Source organism: Pristis pectinata, chromosome 26 (genome assembly GCF_009764475.1).
Source record: "Pristis pectinata isolate sPriPec2 chromosome 26, sPriPec2.1.pri, whole genome shotgun sequence".
Taxonomy (NCBI): Eukaryota; Metazoa; Chordata; class Chondrichthyes; order Rhinopristiformes; family Pristidae; genus Pristis; species Pristis pectinata.
In genome coordinates, this window is record NC_067430.1 from 16,297,169 (window position 1) to 16,316,589 (window position 19,421).

Here is a 19,421-nt window from a genome sequence, read left to right on the forward strand (position 1 = left end):
TTGAGCTGTGTCCACAACTGTCTGCAATTTCTTGTGGTCTCGGGCAGAGCAGTTGCCATACCAAGCCATGATGCATCTGGATAGGATGCTTTCTATAGAGCATCTATAAAAATTGGTAAAGGTCGAATGGTGCAAGTTGATCCTGAAGAGTGGCTACTCTTTGCAAGCTCCTCTTAGCAGATCTATTCATGGTATTGAGACAGAGGATCAGCCATGATTGTATTGCATGGTAGACCAGGAACAAAGGGTCCATTATGCTCCTGTTTCTGGCATGTTAAAGTGGAATCACAGCAACAGAAGAGATTGCTGCTTGCTTCCATACTTGTGGCATGATTGACTATAAGAGACAGGACCGAAGTAGCATGTGCAAGAATTGAGAACCATATCCCCATTAAATGGAAGCTGAAGGTCTTTGCTGTCTGGATCTGACCTTTCTTATTCCTTATATTTTCCCCTCCTCTCCTAAACTCACCAACTCATCTGTGGTTCGGTGAGGTTCCTGCAGATCTCCTGCTGCACCACCCAAGGTTGGAAATGGAATTGGTTTATTATTGTCACCTGTACAGAGGTACAGTGAAAAACTTGTCTTGCATTACCATTCATACAAATTAATTAATTACACAGTGCATTGAGGTAGTACAAGGTAAAACAATACAGAATGCAGAGTAGAGTCACAGCTACAGAGAAAGTGTAGACAATAAGGTGCAAGGTCATATTGAGGTAGACTGTGGTGCTCTCCACAAGGCAAGAGAGAAGTCACCAATTATTTGGAAACTACCATCCTTTTCTTGCCATGACCACAGGGGTCACTGGGTGGTCATCAGGAACCCTGGTGATGCTGACTTCCTCCCCTTCTCCATGGCTCAGAGTCGTTCAGTCCAATTAAATTCTTGGTGGAGGTGTTTAGTTAAACAACATCACCTGCAGAAAATCCTCCCTAGTCACTGACCTAAGGCCACAGCTTGTACATCATGCACCGAGGGCATGGGGCTAATTGGCCATGTGGGTGCCAAAGGAGAAATTAACATTGCTTTGCCCAGTTGGAGATCTGGCTCACAAATGCATTATGTGTTTACCTGGACAGTGATACATAGAGCTGCAGGTAACTTTCCTGACAGCTGTCTCCTCAAAAGGAATGAAACAATGCCATCAGGCGAGCTGTTTTTAAGTGGCTAAATATTAGGTTTTACAGTTGACTGTAATGAGTTACAAAGCAGTTATTTGTCCACACATTTACAATACACACACAGCATACGTATCAGTTATACAAAACACACACACACAGCGCATGTACATCACCCTCTGTCGACTGAGGCGCATGCATGTTCCAATGAGGTATTCTTCACATTAATATTCTCAACTAGCTCATGGTGGAGCGGGGAGGAAAGTACATAGAATGTGTAGGATTGGTGGAATTTGGGAGTGATGTGTCATGCAGCTCACAATAGGAAGGTGTGGGAGAAGAATCAAACCCAAAACTACATGGAGCATGGTCTGATTGGGTCAAAAATACATTGTTTAATTGCTGTCTTTTAACTGACTGCCAGTGTTTAATGAGGTGCATGCTGTACGTACCAAAGACAGGTGATTGTCATTAACGCAAGAAAAAAAGTGATGCCACAAAATAAAGCACAAGATGTGTGAACCAGGTCTTGAAATAAGGGCTGATTGTGCACTGTGCTTCTTAATGCAATTCACAATGAAGGAGTGTGTGGACTTGTGGAGGACCATCCAACATGTAGCTACACCATTATGGGAGAGGTCTATTTTTGTGTCCAAATGTAGGTCCTGAATGCATTAGCCCTCTCAATTGTGTCCAAGTAATTACATTTTTAAAAATTGCATCAACTATTTTCCCCCAAAATGACCTTGAGAATATTTGAGCAGTTCCTAATATCATCGCCTTGCTTTTAGCAGTTCCCCTGCAGCCTCAAACCTCCCTCCCTCCCTCTGCATCTTTCCCTGCCCCAACACCCTCTGAGATATCAGCACACCTCAGATTCCAGCCTCTTGTTCACACCGAATTTAATTGCTCCATTGCTGGCATCCATGCATTCAGCTGCCAAGATCCCAAGTTACAGAATTCTCTGGATGAAAAACACTGTGATGCTGGAGGAACTCAGCAGGCCAGGCAGCATCCGTGGAGAAAAGCAGGCAGTCAACGTTTTGGGTCAGGACCCTTCCAGCATCATAGTGTTTTTCATCTAGATACTCCAGCATCTGCAGTCCTTTGTTTTTCTACAGAATTCTCTCCCTTTGCCTCCCTGCTTTTCTCTACCTTTAAGATGCCCATGTTGACCAAGCTTTTGACCATTTGCCGTAATATCCCTTTTGTTTGAGTCATAGGACATTTTGTTGTGATATCAATGGAAGCAGCCATTGCCTTGTAATTCTCCTTCTGTATGGCGACAGCAAGGACAGGGTTAATCACCCCTCCACAGCGGCTGCTGGACCTGGTTCTGGTTGGCCTCCTACTTGAATGCCTGCAGTCTGGGTGAAGGTTCTCCCACAGCGCAGGGAAGCAGACAGCCCCAGTGCTGTTTTGCCACTTTCAAAGATAAGGAAGATCCCACGATAGGACAGGGTAGGAACAAAAGCTGAAGCAGTCTCAAAATGGGTCAAAAGGTTGCTTTCCCAAGAGTACTGGGGTAAGTGTAGGACACATGAACACCCTGAAGCACATGGCCTCAAGTAGCCACAAGAACATCCTGAAGCACATGGCCTCAAGCAGCCAGAACGGAGGGCCACGGCAATTTATTTAACTCCTGATGGATGAGCTCGGGCAGACTGAGCAGCCTCCTTCATTCGTCTCACTCCTTGTGATTAAAACCATTGGAAGTTTCCATAAATCTCCTGCCCTTGGCAGAATGCTGCACCTTCAAATGAGAGTACAGGCTTCTGATTGAAATGAACTTGTCCAGTAACAAGATAATGCAGCCTCCATTCAAATGTAATCTGGATGATCAATGTAGTGGGGCACTGACCATTTATGAGGACCATGTCTTACACATTTCTCTCCCAAGTCTTGATGCATTTTGGTGACTGTTTATTTCTGCTTTGGTCTGTGGTTTGCTAAATAGTGGTAAATAAATAATACATTGCTTAACTCCTGCCTAAATATATAACAAGCATTGTTACTCTAAAACACTTGCCCGTCAGGTACCATTACCACTGCAGACTCACTTCCTCCTGTTGCCTAGCAACAGCGAGCTCGCTGATGGAAGCAGCTGCTGGCTCTGCTCTTTAATGTCCTTTTGTGTTTCATCTTAATGCTCACAATCACACTAAAGGTCAGCGCAGTGGCAAAAATAAAAATGTCACAGTGGAATTTATTTCATATGCTTTTGAAAAATAGGCAATTACAGCCATGGGTATGATTAATCACTTAAGGAAAATCAATGCATGGTGAAATTGTATTAACTGAACCATGCAAACTGCACTTGTAATAATTTAATACTTTGTCTAATGGAATTCAAGGACAATTGTACCAGCACAGTAATTTCAGAAGGAAATAATTTTAACAGCACTGGTACACTGATTGAGATTTACTGAATGTGCCACCTCCAATTAACCGGTTTATTTGTAAGTCGTGTCATGCTGTGAAAATCAAAGGTTCTTTGCTGGCACCCTTTAATCCAACCTGGTTTGAAATGTAATCCAATTATCTGAACACAGAGCAGAAAACAAGTGGAGGCCAATAGTCTCACTGACCTTTCCAGTGTTTTGCAGACTTCAAACTGATTGGCATCTTGATCCTTGGTGAGGGGCAAGGTAGGGACCCCCACACACCCACATCACTCAGTCACCTGCTTTTCTAGAAGGATTATTGACTAGGTAGGACAAAACTGGTGGGCCCAAGTTTCCCACCATAGGCAGGAGGAGAAGCCCATTAGAGTCACATTGACAACTTTAGCAATGCTTTCAGTGAATGGAACTCAATTTGAGACTGTTGCCAGTATTCAGCACACTTAAGTGCTACTGATGGGAATTGACCTCTAGGTAGCTTACTTCATTATAATATCAAATGGGAGGAGAGGGATTTAAGGAGAGGGCTGGAAAAAATGACTACTAAAGGCAACATAAAACAGAGGATACAAGAGACATTTACCAAAGTGGGTGCAGGGGTGTAGGGCTGGAGAAGGTTACAAAGAGAAGGGGAGAGATCATGAAAAGATGTATATTCAAGGCAGTGCATTGTAAATTAAATATTTCCGAACAAGAGGCCAGTGGAGGTTAGCAAGCACAGGGTGACTGATGAGCAGCACATGAAGCAAGTAGCAGAGTTGTTCCCTCAGCGAACTGTAGTGAATAAATTATTTTAGTGTTGGATACCACATTTGGAATTTCATTTACACTATCTACATGTGATGTGGGGAAGATTGGAGCTATGAAATGAAAACAATACAATATTTTATGAATGAATTTACAACTTGATATATTTAGCTACATTTCAGACCAGTGACTGGGAGATGCCACTCAGTGAATTATTTATTTCAATACTGCCGCAGAAAGATAATTAATTGAAACATTTGCAAGCTGCTTGTTTGAGGCAAAGGATGAGAAGATTTATGAAGGCAGCAGAAACAAATTAAATCAGGAAAATTTTTACAAATTAATTCTGAGCTTAGATCGAGAGGTATATTAATTTATTGTTGCCAGGTCAAGGAAGCCAAGCAAATGAATTTAAGCCTGGTTTAAGCCTGGTTACAGCAGTCATTAGAAATTCAGTTTATGTTAGGAGTAGCAGGGTCCAGGAGTGGTGGATACCAGCTCAGGAACCAGCTCCTGAAGCATACTAGGCCCTGACTTAGGACACTAGTGGGATTGGCTGGTGGGGAAAGCAACACCACAAAGCAAGTGGCTTCCTGTTGGGAAGAGGAGATCACAAGAAGGAGTAATACTTCCATGACCAGGGGAAAGAGGATGATCCCAGTTAGACTGGCTGAGGCCTGACAGCAGAGTTGAAAGGGCAATATTGGGTGAAGGAAGAAATGACGGCCAGGGTACAGTGCAGGAAAAGAAATGGGGGGGGGGGCAAATAATTTAATTTAATATGGAATAAACAAATTAGGAGCAAGGGTAGGAGTAGTCCACCTCAACTCCTCACGACTGCTCTGCCATTCAACAAGATCATGGCTGACAAGGCTGTAACCTCAACTCCATATTCCTGCCCTCACCTGCTAACCTTTCACCCACAATTTACAGACTCTGCTTCCTCGCAACTTTGAGAAAAGGTTAACAGTCTCCTGGAGGAAGAAACATCGTCTCATCCCAGTCCTAAATGGGCAATGACTTATTTATAAACAGTGATCTTTAGTTTTAGATTCCTCCACATCCTCTCCTTATCCCACCCTATCTAGGCCCTGCAAAATCTTACTTGATTCCATCAAGTCCCCTCTCACACTGGCACATAAAAGCCTTGGCTTGCCCCCTTCCCTCATATGCAACCCACTTATTCCAGGAATCAATCCAGTAAACTTTGCAACTGCTTTCAGTGCATTAATATCCTTCACTAATTAAGGAGACAAATACTGTGTGCAGTACTCCAGATGTAATCTCACCAATGCCATATGTAATGAAAGTATAACCTCCCTACTCTTGTATTCGATTTCCCAGTAATGAAAAATAACATTCTTTTAGCTTTCCTAATACTGCACCTGAATACTAGCCTTTTGTGAATCATGCACAAAGACATCCAGATCCCTCTACATCTGAGATGCTGCAATCTCTCACCATGTAGATAGCATGGTTCTTCTTTTTCCTCTCACAATAGACAATTCCACATCTTCCCACTTTACACTCCATTTGTCAGACCTTTGCCCACTCACTTAACCTATCTATATTCCTTTGTAGCTTCCTATGTCCTTGTTCCAACTTACATTCCTACCCATCAGCAAATTTAGCAAAATACCTTTGATGCCTTCATCCAAGTCATTTATATAAATTGTAAAAAGTTGAACTACTTGTTATATCTTTCCAACCAAAAGGACCCACTAATACCTACTTCCCGTTTCCTATTAACCAATCTTAGCCAATTCATGCCAATAACTTACCTCTTTTGCTGTGAGCTTTTATTTTCTGCAATGACTTTGATGTGACATCTTATCAATGTCTTTTGGGAATTTATGTATAGTTCATCCATTGGTTCCCCTCCATCCACAGCACACATTAGTTCTTCAAAGAACACCAATAAATTGGTCAAACCTGACTTCCCTTTCACTAACCATATTAACTTTGTCTCTTTCTCTACCTCCATCTATCATTCACCTGCCACAGTCTTCCACCTCCGCTCACCTCCCCTACCTGGCACTACCTGCCTGTCATCTCACACCCCTCCTCAGTCCACCAATCGCTTCTGAATCCTTTCTTGCCACTGCCCTTCTCCTCACTACACCGGCCATCGCGCCTGCCCACTCTCGGTCCTGATGCAGGGTTTCATCCCGAAACATTAACAATTTCTTTCCTCACATAGATGCTGCTGAGTTCTCCCACTGAGTTCCTCCAACCATTGTTTGTTGCTCCAGATTCCAGCATCTGCAGTTTCTTGTGTCTCCATATTAACTTTATCCGATTACCTTGAAAGAGCCCCCTCCACTGATCTCTTCCCCTCATCTGTCAGCTTGCTAAGTTTGTTCTAGTTTCATGCCCTCACAATTGCCTAAGCAACCAAAGCAAGGTGACAGCAGAACAGGGTGACATGAGAAATTTGCTCCACAGAGTCATCTAGTGACTGGAGCCAGAAGCTTTATTGTGGCACAGCACTTTATTTCAACGTTCACTCATTGAAGGCACCTTTCCCAGAGATGGATAAGTAACTTGTGTTCTTTGGAAGTCTAGATAACAATATTTGTATCAGGTTAATATATTGATATGAATCACCCAAGGCTCCTTCTAAACCACGCAGATTTATGCTAAAAAAAATTTGATGAAAATTCATTACACCCGGAAACCAGATTCAAACACTCGGAAAATCTAGCCTGCTGACATGTGCTTGGAAAGAGCCTTTATTTTGTGAAATTTAGATAGTGAATTTGTTTTTTTTATACAAGACCTGAAGTTGTTGCCCATCCCTAATTGCCTTTGAGAGGGCATTGGTGAGGCACCATCTTCAACCACTTCTGTCCTTCTAGTATTCCCAGAGTGCTGCAGGGGAGGGAGATCCAGGACTTAGACCAAGTGACAATGAAGGACAGTGATATATTTCCATCTGTAGCTGGTGCCATTCCAATTTACCTGCAGTCCTTGTCCTTCTTAGTGGTGGAGGTCACAGGTTTGGAGAGACAGTGTCGCCTAGTTGAGTAACTGCAGTGCATTTCATAGATGGAAGCCGCTGTGTACCAATGGTGGAAGGGCTGCACGTTTAGGGTGATGGATGGGGTGCCAATCCAGTGGGCTACGTTGTCTTGGACGGTGTTGAGCTTCCTGAGTGCTGTTGGAGTTGCGTTAGTGTTGGCATGTGGAGGATATTCCATCATACTCCTGGCCGGTGCCTTTTGATGTAGTAGGCTCTCTGAACTGAATCCTCTCCTCATCCGATGCCAGTACATACGTTCTAACACTCACCAGTGGACAGTAACCCCATGCTGATATTCTCCTTCCTCCCTAGATCAAGGGTGCTGAAGATAAGTGCAGCTCAAGCACGATCTCTGCTGAAATGACATAACCATCAGAAGACGCTGAAGCATGTCGTATCCCACCAGTCGTAGCAGGTGCCATAGACTGGCTTGGAAAATACACAAGGCTGACAGGAAGCCATATGCAAGCTTTAGGCTGCAAGGAGATAATGTTGGCCAGTGTCCCTAGACAGGCTAAGGATATTGACGGAACCTGTCTATTGCTCTTGTGATCTCTGTAATAAACCATTTTTGATAATGTGGCAAAATGGTGTAAAGGAACAGATGCACTGTAAAAGGCACTTGGATAGGTATATGGATAGGAAAGGCTTAAAGGGATATGGGCCAAACGCGGGCAAATGGGACTAGCTTAGATGGGAATCTTGGCCAGCGTGGACCAGTTGGGCTGAAGGGCCTGTTTCTGTGCTGTATGACTCTATAGCACTGAGTTATCCCACAAGAGAAAGAAGTGTCAGTTTTGTCACATTCTGTATTTAAGATACAAACACAGTAAAACATTATCTGGTCATTATCTTGTTGCTGTTTGTGGGACCTTGCTGGGTGCAAATTGGCTGCTGTGTTTTCCTATATTACAGCAGTGGACAACATCCATCCTTGGTATCGTTAATAAAATAACCCAAAATGGTTCTGGGTGTAACACCAGACAAAAATTACACACCAAGCCATGGAGAAAGATTGTAGGGCGGACGGCCAAAATGTCTGGACGATAAAAGGAGAAGTAGAGAGGCAGAGAGGTTTAGGACAGAGCTTCGGGGTCTTGATAGCTGAAGGTGTGGCTGCCAGTGGGGACTTCTGGGATATTAGTGAACTAGTTAGTGAAGGGAAAAATAATACACAGGGATGAAGTGGGTCACAAGGCAGTGAAATGATGATAGAGACCCCCCCAACCTCCACCCTCAGTGTTGCTGATACAGAAGATTCAGGATTCATATTAACCATAAAACTCTGATATATTATCCCAGTTCTTAACCAGGCCTATCATTCATCGAGAACAGTGCCAATCCGAAGTTCAATTCTTCTTCGCATTTTGCATGTAATTATTTGGTAAGAAACTCAAGAGCAAGACTCCACACAGACAGAAGTGAAGTCGGGATCGAAGCCGAGGTCCCTAGAGCTGTGAGGCAACAGGGCAAACTGCTGCAGCCTCATTGCTGCCTCCACACAGGGAAGTGAGAAATAGTGCCAAGATTAGAAGTCTGCATTATCACGAGGCAGAATGAGGAGGAAACTCAGCTGAAGAAGAATGCTCACCAGTTAGCTCTCTTTAATTTAGTGATGTCTCTAACTTTGTTGGATGCAATTGCAAAACAGAATTTAAAGCGCAAAGAATGTTGTGCACAATCTCAACCTGTCAGTGATCTAAGTTACACAGACTGTAATACTCCATAAAATTAGAACTCCTCTGCTATGTCACTGTTCCCTCTCCAGTGGAAAATTATAAGAAGATAATAAGATGAGATCTTTATTAGTCACATGTACATCAAAACACACAGTGAAATGCATCTTTTTGCGTAGAGTGTTCTAGGGGCAGCCCGCAAGTGTTACCATGCTTCCGGTGCCAAAATAGCACGCCCACAACTTCCTAACCCTGATGTCTTTGGAATGTGGGAGGAAACCAGAGCACCCGGAGGAAACCCACACAGACACAGGGAGAACGTACAACCTCCTTGCAGACAGCAGCCAGAATTGAACCCGGGTCGCTGGCGCTGTAAAGTGTTACACAAACTGCTACATGACCATCACCAAAAACCTTTCAACGTTGCTCCACACATCATTGATGCCCATAGTGGTGATGCTGCTCTGGTCATCTCCTTTCCCACAGACCAGCTGATTGGAAATTCTACTACTTCTATTGAATGAAGCCCTGTCTATACCAACCCTCACTGGCTCCCAGTCCCCCCATTGATCCAAGTTTAAAACTTCTATCTACACTTCTACATCTTATCACAGTCGCACCTGCCACCCCGAACTCTCTGCTCCTCCATCTTGGGGAGGGAGTGACAAGTAACCAGGTATTTCTCTCACCTGTGGTAGTTTTGCTGGGTGGTGATGCTGAAGCCCGGCGTGAGGTCGGCCTGGAGCAGCGTCTTCAGGGGCGACTTGAAGGGAGTCTCAGAATTTAAGGAGCGAAAGGTGCTGAAGTCACGTGTGCCCAACAGCATCTGGGCTGCCTCCCTCATGGCGTCCGTGCTTAGAGGTCTGTTTGGGGATAGGACAACCAATTACTGAAAATGGCAGTGGGACACTGCAGTACGTTAAACATCCTCCTCTCTTGGAGACCCAAATACAGTTTCAACACAAACTTGGTTCAGTTTCAGCAGTTGCTTGAACAGCCTTTACAGTTCACCCACCTGATGGAAGTGTGGCCAATGTAAAGGAGCACTCTGCCTAACGCTCAGCAACAGAATCCAAACAATGCCTGACGGAAGGCCGAACCAGACCACTGAGTCTTTCTGCAGAAACGGACAAGAATTCTCTGCATACTTCCCCATTTTGAAAAGGCCACTGAAATGCAAGAAGTGTAGGAATTCTACCATGAATGGTAGGGCACTAGGGAGTGTAATGGAACAGAGGGACCTGGGAGTACAAGTGCATCATTCGTTGAAAGCAGCGTCACAGGTAGACAGGGTGGTGAAAAAGGCATTTACACACTGGCCTTCATCAGTCAGGGCACTGAGTATAGGAGTTGGGACATTATGTTGCAGTTGTGGTAAGATGTTGGTGAGGCCGCACTTGGAGTACTGTGTACAGATTTGGTCACCCTGCTAGAGGAAAGACGTGGTTAAACTGGAAAGAGTGCAGAAAAGATTTACAAGGATGTTGCCAGGACTAGAGGGCCTGAGTTATAGGGAGAGGTTGGCCAGGCTGGGTCTTTATTCCTTGGAATGTAGGAGAATGAGGGGCAACCTTACAGAAATGTTTAAAATTATGAGAGGCATAGATAAGGTGGATGGTAACAGACTTCTCCCTAGGGTAGGGGAGTCCAAAACTAGGAGGCATAGGTTTAGGGTGAGAGGGGAAAGATTTAAAAGGGACCTGAGGGGCAACTTTTTCACACAGTGGTGAGTATATGGAATGAGCTGCCAGAAGAAGTGGGTGAGGCAGGTACAATAGTATCATTGAAGAAGCACTTGGAGAGGTATGTGCAGGGGCAGGGCTTAGAGGGATATGGGCTGGATGCAGGAAATTGGGACTAGCTAGGTAGACAACATGGTGCTCTTATTCCACACCCCAACATTCTTTCTGCAATGATTCCCCTCTCTACCATAATCAGAGATTCCAGACTAGGATTTAGGTCCATCTAAAGCCATTCTCCACAACGTTCGTGCACTGTGATAATGAAAGGATGTGCTGTAAAGCCACACAGCAAAGAAATAGGTCCTTTTGTCCACTGAGTCTAAGCTGACCATCAAAACAAGTGATGGGAGCTGATCTCCAATAATTCCAATTTTACTCACTAACCCTAAAGATTTACTCACTAAAGCCAGAGGGTGGCACAGGTAGTAGAGTTAGTGCCTCACAGTTCCAGTGACCCAGGTTCAATCCTGACCCCTGGCTGTCTGTTTGCATGTTCTCCCTGTGACAGTGTGGGTTTCCTCCCACACCCTAAAGACGTGCAGGGTAATAGATTAATATCTCTATGATGCGTGGGTGGTTAGATCAAATTGGCCGCTGCAAACAGCCCTAAGTGTGGAGGTGTGCGGTAGATTCAGTGAGAGAATAAATATTAGTGCAGGATTAGTTTAAATGTGTGACTGATGGTCAGCATGGACTCAGTGGGCCAAAGGGCCTGTCTCCATGCTGAACAACACTATGACATATCCCTTTATTCTCATAGTGTCCAAAAACACAACCTCGGTTATACTCAGCACTGAGTCTCTGCAGCTCTCTGGGCTACAGAATCCCAAAGATTCACCCCAGCCAGACTGAAGACCCCTCAGTCCCCAGTCAGGAGGGTCTGGCACCGGGTGGTTAGACTATGGATAAGGGCTGTTCCTTAGGCTAAGACTATGGTCCCTCTTTCTAGTCTCTCTAGCGAGGGGATAGAGTCACTGAGCATTCACCCTTCCAAACCCTCCGAGAGGTTCTTCTCTCATTCTTCTGGAAAATGTGAGCCCATTCTACACTGAGATGGAGTCACAGCCTACAGTCACCATGGCGCACGAGGTGGCCATTTGCCCATTGAGTGCAAACTGACTCCCGGTGGAACAATCCTGTTGGTCCCATTTCCCTGCTCTTTCCCCACAGCACTGCAAATTATTTTCCCTCGGTGCCTATCCAATTCTCTTTTTAAACCACAACACTTTTTCAGGCAGCAGGCTCCTGATCAGAACTACCTCCTGCATAGAAAAAAATATTTCCTCACGTCCTCGGTCTTGTGCCTGTCCAACAGCTGGATGCCTGCACTTTCAGCTGGGCTTTGCAAGAACTGCAGCACTGGCTGAATTGCCACTCCATGGTCCTGTGGCCCGCAGCTCACTGAAGAGAGCTGGGGGAATGGTTCAGATCTGTGGGGCACCCGAGTGGTGCATTTAAGCTGACCGGCCACCAGGGGGAAGCCATGTCCACTTGGGAAGGCCTCGCATTTCCCCATCCACCAGTCACTAAAAGTCCTGACAGTGAGTTCAACGTCAGCACGAGAACAAATTAATGTATTGACAGTGAAATGGAATCAATAATTGAAATTCCACACTTTGATACCAGAGGTACATTTATGCCTTTTTTTATTTTCCTTTTTAAAGTTGGCCTCAATGTAGACAAATTCTGGGTGTGGGGCACAGGTCTGAAATGACCCAGTTGGAGATATGTGCTTGTGAGGCAGTGGGATTCTGCACAACTCACAAAGGGGAGGTGTGGCAGAGGGAAAGAGCCAGTGGGAGTTGCTGACTGTAGTGGCAAAACCCAGTCAGTCCACATGACAAATGGCTCTCGTACCTCAAGCGATGGGCTGGAATGGTAGTGGGCCTGGCCCAGCGCCCATACATATTCTTTGTGGACACAGAAGGGCAGAGGACTGAATGATCTTAGCTCCAGCTGCCCCCACGCCCTCCACCCAAAGGATTATCCAGTAAGGGGTGCGGACCAAGAGGCAAGTGGGCTGCAGGCAGCAAACCTCAGACCCCAACCCCCACAGACTTTGGCTGCTTGTGACAGCTTGTCACTGTAAAATGTTTTAGAACTGTTTGTAAAATCAAAGTATATATATTTAATTAGAATCATATTTAAATGCAAAATAATAATTAAAAACATTAAAAATAAGTCATGCAAGTTAAGCTCTTCCAGAGGCTTGGTGACCCAGTAAAATGAATGGGTTTGCTATTCCCAAGTGTGAAGCTGAGGGCCAGGTGCGAAGTGCATCCAGACTCTTCCCTCAGTCACTGCCCCCCCCCACTGGGCTCAAACACAAGTCCATTGGCAGACAGGACAGTCAGATGCGGCAACAGTTGATATTCAGCACGCTTCGCCCTCTGCCCTCATAACCCATATGGTGAAAGCAAGTGAAAGGAGGAATGAGAGATGGAGTGAGAAAGGAAAGAGATTATGGTCATGGAGAGACATGGACAATGATCAAAACACAACAGACGTTACAAAGCTGAAATAAAAAGAGAAAATATTGGAAACACTCAGCAGGTCAGGCAGCATCTGTGGAGATAAAGAGTTAATATTTCAGGTCGAAGACCGTTCATCAGAACTTGGAATGAGAGAAAACAAGTTAGTTGAAGGAAGGTAGGGTGACTGACAGCAGAGAATGGAACAAGGAGTGATAGAGAGTGAAAAATACCAGTAATCCAAAAAGACTGTGGTAAGAAGGGATTTTGGGAAAGTGCCTCTAAAAGTTGGTGATAAATCAGAGGAATAATGAGAAGCAGAGAGACAGGGTGAAGAAGGACAACACTGCTCAATCCAGATCTATTTTAGATATCTGGAGACTCAGATCGTCAGAAGTCACATTGATGGAAGAGGTTTCAAAACTTCTTGTGTGATACATTAAGAATGACAGTGAGCGCACTAGCAAGTTATAATCAAAATCTGTGGTTCTTTGTTAGCAAAAAAACTTCTTATTCTAGCTTGAGTTCTGGGTAGTTGACCATCTATACTTGTTTATGAACCGTGGAAGGAGCAGGTTGATGAGTCCTTGCACCTTTTCACACGTTCTTATGGCACACATATAATCGGGGTTCTGAGCAGTCAAAAGGAATTGCAACAACTGGGTGATCTTTCTACCCACCTCCTGGACACAGGCCAGCAGAGATTCCGTTCAAACACCGGAAGATGAGAGTGGTGATCACACCCCGTCACCAGTCGGTACGTGTATGTCCGCGATCGGGCATGGTAACGAGCGTGGAACGTGTCACTCACTCGAAAGGCTTTCAAGATGCTGTGAAAACATGATTTTTAAAGAAAGATCTTTATCAGTATTCAGAATAAGCCACTGTCACAGACCAGCAGAAAGTTTGCTAATTAGCCCAACGCTATTCACATTAAGCATATTAATTATGTCTGAAACTTATAATTGCACATCTTTTCAGCCTGTCAGGTGAACTTATGGGCCTGGAAATACTTCCAGTTTTATACCAAAATTCACCCAATAGGCAATTAATTTTATTATGTTGCTTTGAGGCAAAATCTGATTTTACTATTCTCTGGATAATGAAGGGGTGGGAAGCATGTTATATGGTTTCCCACATAACAACAGTGACCACACTTCAGAAGTTCTTTGTCACATATGAGATTGTGAAAGATGGTATACAAGTCCAAGACTTCATTTCTGCACATTTGTACCTGGGTGAAATTCTAGCTGACAACATGGAGTTCCTGTCCACAAACTTTGCTTCCCAACTCAGTGTGGAGTTGTGCTTTTTATGTTAGCATTGAAACTACATAAAACTTATAATAGCAACCATCCCCCAAATCCCCCACCTTCCCCGTTCCCCTCCCTATCCACCACCACAGGACCTTATCAACACAGAATGAATAAATATAGGAGCAAAGGGTCAACCTTTTATTATCCAGTCCTTTGATGAAACAACTGAATTATTCAAAATGACTTACCAAAAAGGAATCCATCTATTGCTCTTTTTCTTATATATTTAAATTTTAATGGCTTTCCAACAAAATTTTAAAATATCATATTTCACACCAGCTTGACTATACTCACTTTTTTTATGCCCTTTCAAACCTTCAATCGAGAGCTCGTTTCAAGACCCCAACATTGGTCGAGTTTGGACATTCCATCTCACAATAATTGCCTGGGCTTTTAATAATTTCTGTGTAGTCTCAGCATTTGCAGTTTGCAGAGTTAGGTAAGTGGCTAATTTTAAATAACATACCTTCACACACACTTTAATATAGGTGAAGTGTTGTGCATTTATTAAATGGCTTGTATAAAATCAAATACCTTTTAAGATGACTGGGATATCATAGGTGTATAAACTGTAAATCAAAGTCAATATTGCTGGAAATTACCTGTCAATTTACATTCTTATTCTGAGCAGTGTAATTCCATTGACTCTACTCTGCTGTAATATCCCAAACACTGTTGCCCATAATGGTTGATTAACATGCTCATGTCTGATGAATGGTGTAGCCAGACCTTGAAGCTGCTGTGATAATTCCATCGCTGGCCATGGTATAATCCCTGATGTCATCTTACCTGCACCTTTCCAATGGAGAAGGAGTGGAGAAGCACTCAGGGTGGCACTGAAAACCTCAAGTCCACATGTTGGAAACACACAGAAGCTCAGTCTTGTCTTTTAATAGCTTCTCCCAATGTAAATGGCAGAAGGAGTGCACCACCTCACAAACTACCCACCAGCCTGCCCATCTCAAGGCATCTTCTGCCCCATCTGTGGAAAAGCAGTTGCCACATTGGCCTCTTCAGTCCCCTCAGAACTGGAATGGAGTCTTCATCACAAGGACTGACTAAAAGGAAGATCTTTTCCATACTTCTTCTGTCTATAAGGAGCTGTTCAAAACTCCATCCAGTGCGCCAGCTGTGGCCGAACCAATATTATGCACAGAGCTGTCATCACCTTTACATTCAATGCCACCACATATAAATTTCAGATTCCAATCTTGTCTTTTAATAGCTTCTCCCAACCTAAACCTGCCCGAAAGAAATGCCTATCCGTATCCTCACATCGTTGCTCCTCCACTCCAATGAAAAATTCACAAGTGAGGATATTCCCAAAACTTATTTCACATTCTTTTAAAATCAACTGCAACTTCCTGCGTGCACACATATCTTTACATTCTGAGTAACAGTTCGTTTTATCCCCAAACTCTTGCCTCCAGCCTGCTGTGGCTCAACGCAAAGTGAGGTCCAAAGAGGAAGGTCGGTTCCACATGCAACAGCCTCAATCCCAACAGAATCATCGGATCATTATGGCACAGAAGGAAGGCATCTGATTCACCCAGGTCACACTGAATCTCTTGGGCCAAGAATTCTAAATCACAGGGGTTTTAAGCCTTCCCACAAGGCGAGTTGGGATTTGAGGCCCAGGACACAGGGAAAATGGAGACAGATACTTTTTAAAGATTTATCCCTTGCTGTGAGGAAAGCCTAAATAGGGTTGGAGTTAGAGGCTGAGAAGTGGTCTAACTGAGGTGCATTTATTACTTTTAAATTTATAAATGCACCGAGAATATTGTGTACAGGTCTCGACCCCTTACCGAAGGGAAGATGTACTCGCAGTAGAGGGAGTTCAGCAGAGTGATCAGAAAACAAACTGCTGGAGGAACTCCGAAGGTCAGGCAACATCCCTAGAGGGAAATGGACAGTTGGTGTTTCGGGTCAAGACCCTTCAGTCGGACTTCACCAGATTAATTCCTGGTGACAAGACCTATACACTGCAGAATTTAGAAGTGAATTCATTAAAGTTCTTTTGGGATGATATTTCCCTGGCTGGGGAGTCTACAGCCAGGGTCAGGATCTCCAAATAAGGCAAGAGAGAGAGTGATGAGAGCATATTTCTTTTCCCAGAGGGTAAATTTTCTACCCAAAAGGGCCATGGAGGCTCAGTTGCTGATTATATTCAAGACAATGGTTGATGTATTTTTGGATGTTAAAGGGGATCAAGGAGGTGAGGTTAGTGCAGGAAAGTGGCACTGAGGTAGAAGGTAAGGCATGAACTTTCTGCATGGTAGAACAGGTGCTAGAGGATGAATGGCCTATTCCTGCTTCTAATCTTCTATAGTTCTTGTATTTACTGGGTCTGGACAATACTGGCAGTGCCTGCATTAAATGCCTATTCCTAATTATCTAAACTGAGAAGGCAGTTCACAGCCAACCACTGTGGAGGGTCTGGAGTCACACACAGACCAGATCAGTTAAGGGCAACATATTTCCTTCCCTGAACATCATTAGTGAACCACGTCTTTTTTATATATATATATGTAGGAACCCAAGGTTGCCACTAGCTAACACTACCTTCCTGATTCCAGATTTATTTAAGTTTTCCCAGCTGCCATGTCTCTGGATCAATGGTTCAGAACGCTGGCTGCTGGTATACTAACTTAACCACTACACTACCATAGCCCTTAAATGAGCACCAGAAGTTCCTCAAAGGAAGCACTTAGGTCAATGTTAAAGAGAGAAGTTTGGGCGAGAAGAGAGTAAATGTTTTATTAGCAGCTGTCCGAACATTATTCACATTAAATAGAGCTGGTCAATGAAAAACAGAATTGATGCCTCTCACCTTTGCAGTCAAACTAAATTACCTTGTTTTAAAAAAAAGGGGAACTGTTTTCAAACATCTCTCCTTAAAGGTTGGCTATAGATACTTAAGCGGTTGGTAAATCTTTCTGATCGTTAACCTACATTTTTCCTGGTCTATGGTTTTGCATAAAGACTGTAAATGCATCAAAAGCAATTATTTTAAAAGCTATATTGCAATAAATCTTCTAACTATTCAGTTGAAACTGGGTAGCTGGCCTGACACCAAATATGTCTCTTGTTGAATTAATAAATGTCTTAAACCAGCTTGGCTCATCTTTGCAGCTGAAGGAGGTTCTGTCAAATAAGGGCCAGGACAGAAAAAAAACCAAAAGAAAAAAGAAAATTAAACGTGTTTGTAATCAGTCAGAATTGTGCAACTATCCTTGGATAGTGCCTCCTTTGTAAAGGGATTGAGTCATTCCTCTGACAGAAAGGAAAAGTCTGGAAGCCTCAAGGCAGTTTTCAGCCAATGAAGTACTTCTGAAGTGTAGCCACTGCGGTAATGTAGGAAAAGCTGTGGCCAATCTGTGCACAGCAAGCTCCCACCAACAGCAAAACCAGATTTTCAGGATTTTTGAGTGATGTTGACAGAGGGATAAAGACTAACCCAGTCATCTGGTGGAATCTCTCCAGGGATACTTGTGCTGGAATGTACTACACAGTCAAAGGGCAATAAGTAGCTCAACAACAAGCACAACCTCCACCTCCTCTGTCCTTTCCACTCCCCCCACTTTCTCCATAACTTAGTCACAAACCACTGGCTTACACGACCCCAGACCAAGTTTGATAATGACTGGACCAAACAGCTTAATGGGAAATAAATTAACGGAATCAGTAAATGCAGTGGTCTAAGTGCTTTGGTCCAGCCCGTCCTTAGTTTTGATTGTTGATTCATGCCAAGAGATCTCACCACAGATTGGGGTTGGGCAACTAGTGTCAGGTGTCAGGGTAAGGAGGGCACCGGTCAGTACTGATTCCCACATTTGATCGCTCTCCATTCTAATTCTTTTCTCTATTAATTTACGGCATCCCACCAGGCAAATAATCACAGAAGCTGCCAGGTTGCCATAAAAAGTAGTAACGTTCTTCAGAAAAGGGACGCTAATACTTCTATCAGCTCTGTCCAACATTTAACGCTCTCTCAGCAAGCCTCTCAGTCGTTGGGTCAAGTGGGAATATTCAAAAAAATGTGCCCCTGCCTTGTCCCAAGATGCAAAAGGCCATCCCTGCCAATTGTTAATTAGTTAGTTATTAAGCATTTATTATTATTAAGAACGATGAGATTAAATTATGATGAAACATCGCTAACTCGATTAATTTGTGTACATTTTCCTAAGGTACATCAATTTTCTAATACAGTGCAGTACAGAGGACACGTGAAAGCACACCCTGGGGGTTAGTGCACCTGGCAGGAGATAATAAAAATGTAAACCCAAAGGTGGAATTGTTCAATGGAAAAGGAGGTGCAGACTTTCTGTATCATTGCACGGGGTTGTGTCCATGAGGCAGCAGCGTGAAGTGGAAGTGCTGGAGGCAATAATTTGACTGGCAAGGTGCCAGTCCAGGTCTTCATGTCTAATGGAAGCAGGCAGGAGCACTCACAGCTCCAGTTCCAGATGAATAATTCACGGAGTACATCCCTTTTGGCTAGCAAGGTTCGTCAACTACTGTCCAGCACACTCCAGCCAACAGTGACCAAAGCCAGTGCAAATTATTAGCAAGCAAATTCTTACAACAGAGGAGTAGGGTCAGTAGAGACCAGTTTACATAGTTACTAAAGCTACGGCAAAATGTTCACATGATCAAACTATTTCTCGGACAAACAGCAAAATCTCAGGCTGGATCTGCTGAGTGGATGAGCAGAGGGTGGCTGCAGTATGTACAAGAATGGTGTTAAGATGCCTTCCAACATTGGAAAACATGGCGCCTTTCCAGGCATTAGTAAGATCTTTGTCATTACTTATTACCATAAATGACTTGTCTGCAAAGATCCTGGTGTATCCTAATCAATGCATTGTTTCTTATGATAACTAATTCTGCACTCTGAGGTCAACAGTAAAATGCAAGCA

At 43.8% G+C, this 19,421-nt stretch overlaps 1 protein-coding gene across 2 annotated transcripts in view; it reads right to left on the reverse strand.

Moving 5' to 3' along the window:
• Nucleotides 1-19,421, reverse strand: part of pusl1 (pseudouridine synthase like 1) — a 67,792-nt gene that overhangs the window by 28,016 nt on the left and 20,355 nt on the right. For both annotated transcript variants that reach the window (XR_007958228.1, XM_052039025.1), the window contains exons 5-6: nt 13,864-14,013; nt 9,660-9,833 (exon numbers count right to left, since the gene is read on the reverse strand). Coding sequence is in view for 1 of the 2 variants with exons in the window: in XM_052039025.1 (XP_051894985.1) it covers nt 9,660-9,833; nt 13,864-14,013 (324 nt within the window). In the remaining variant the exon portion in view is untranslated. The remainder of the gene's footprint in view (nt 1-9,659; nt 9,834-13,863; nt 14,014-19,421) is intronic.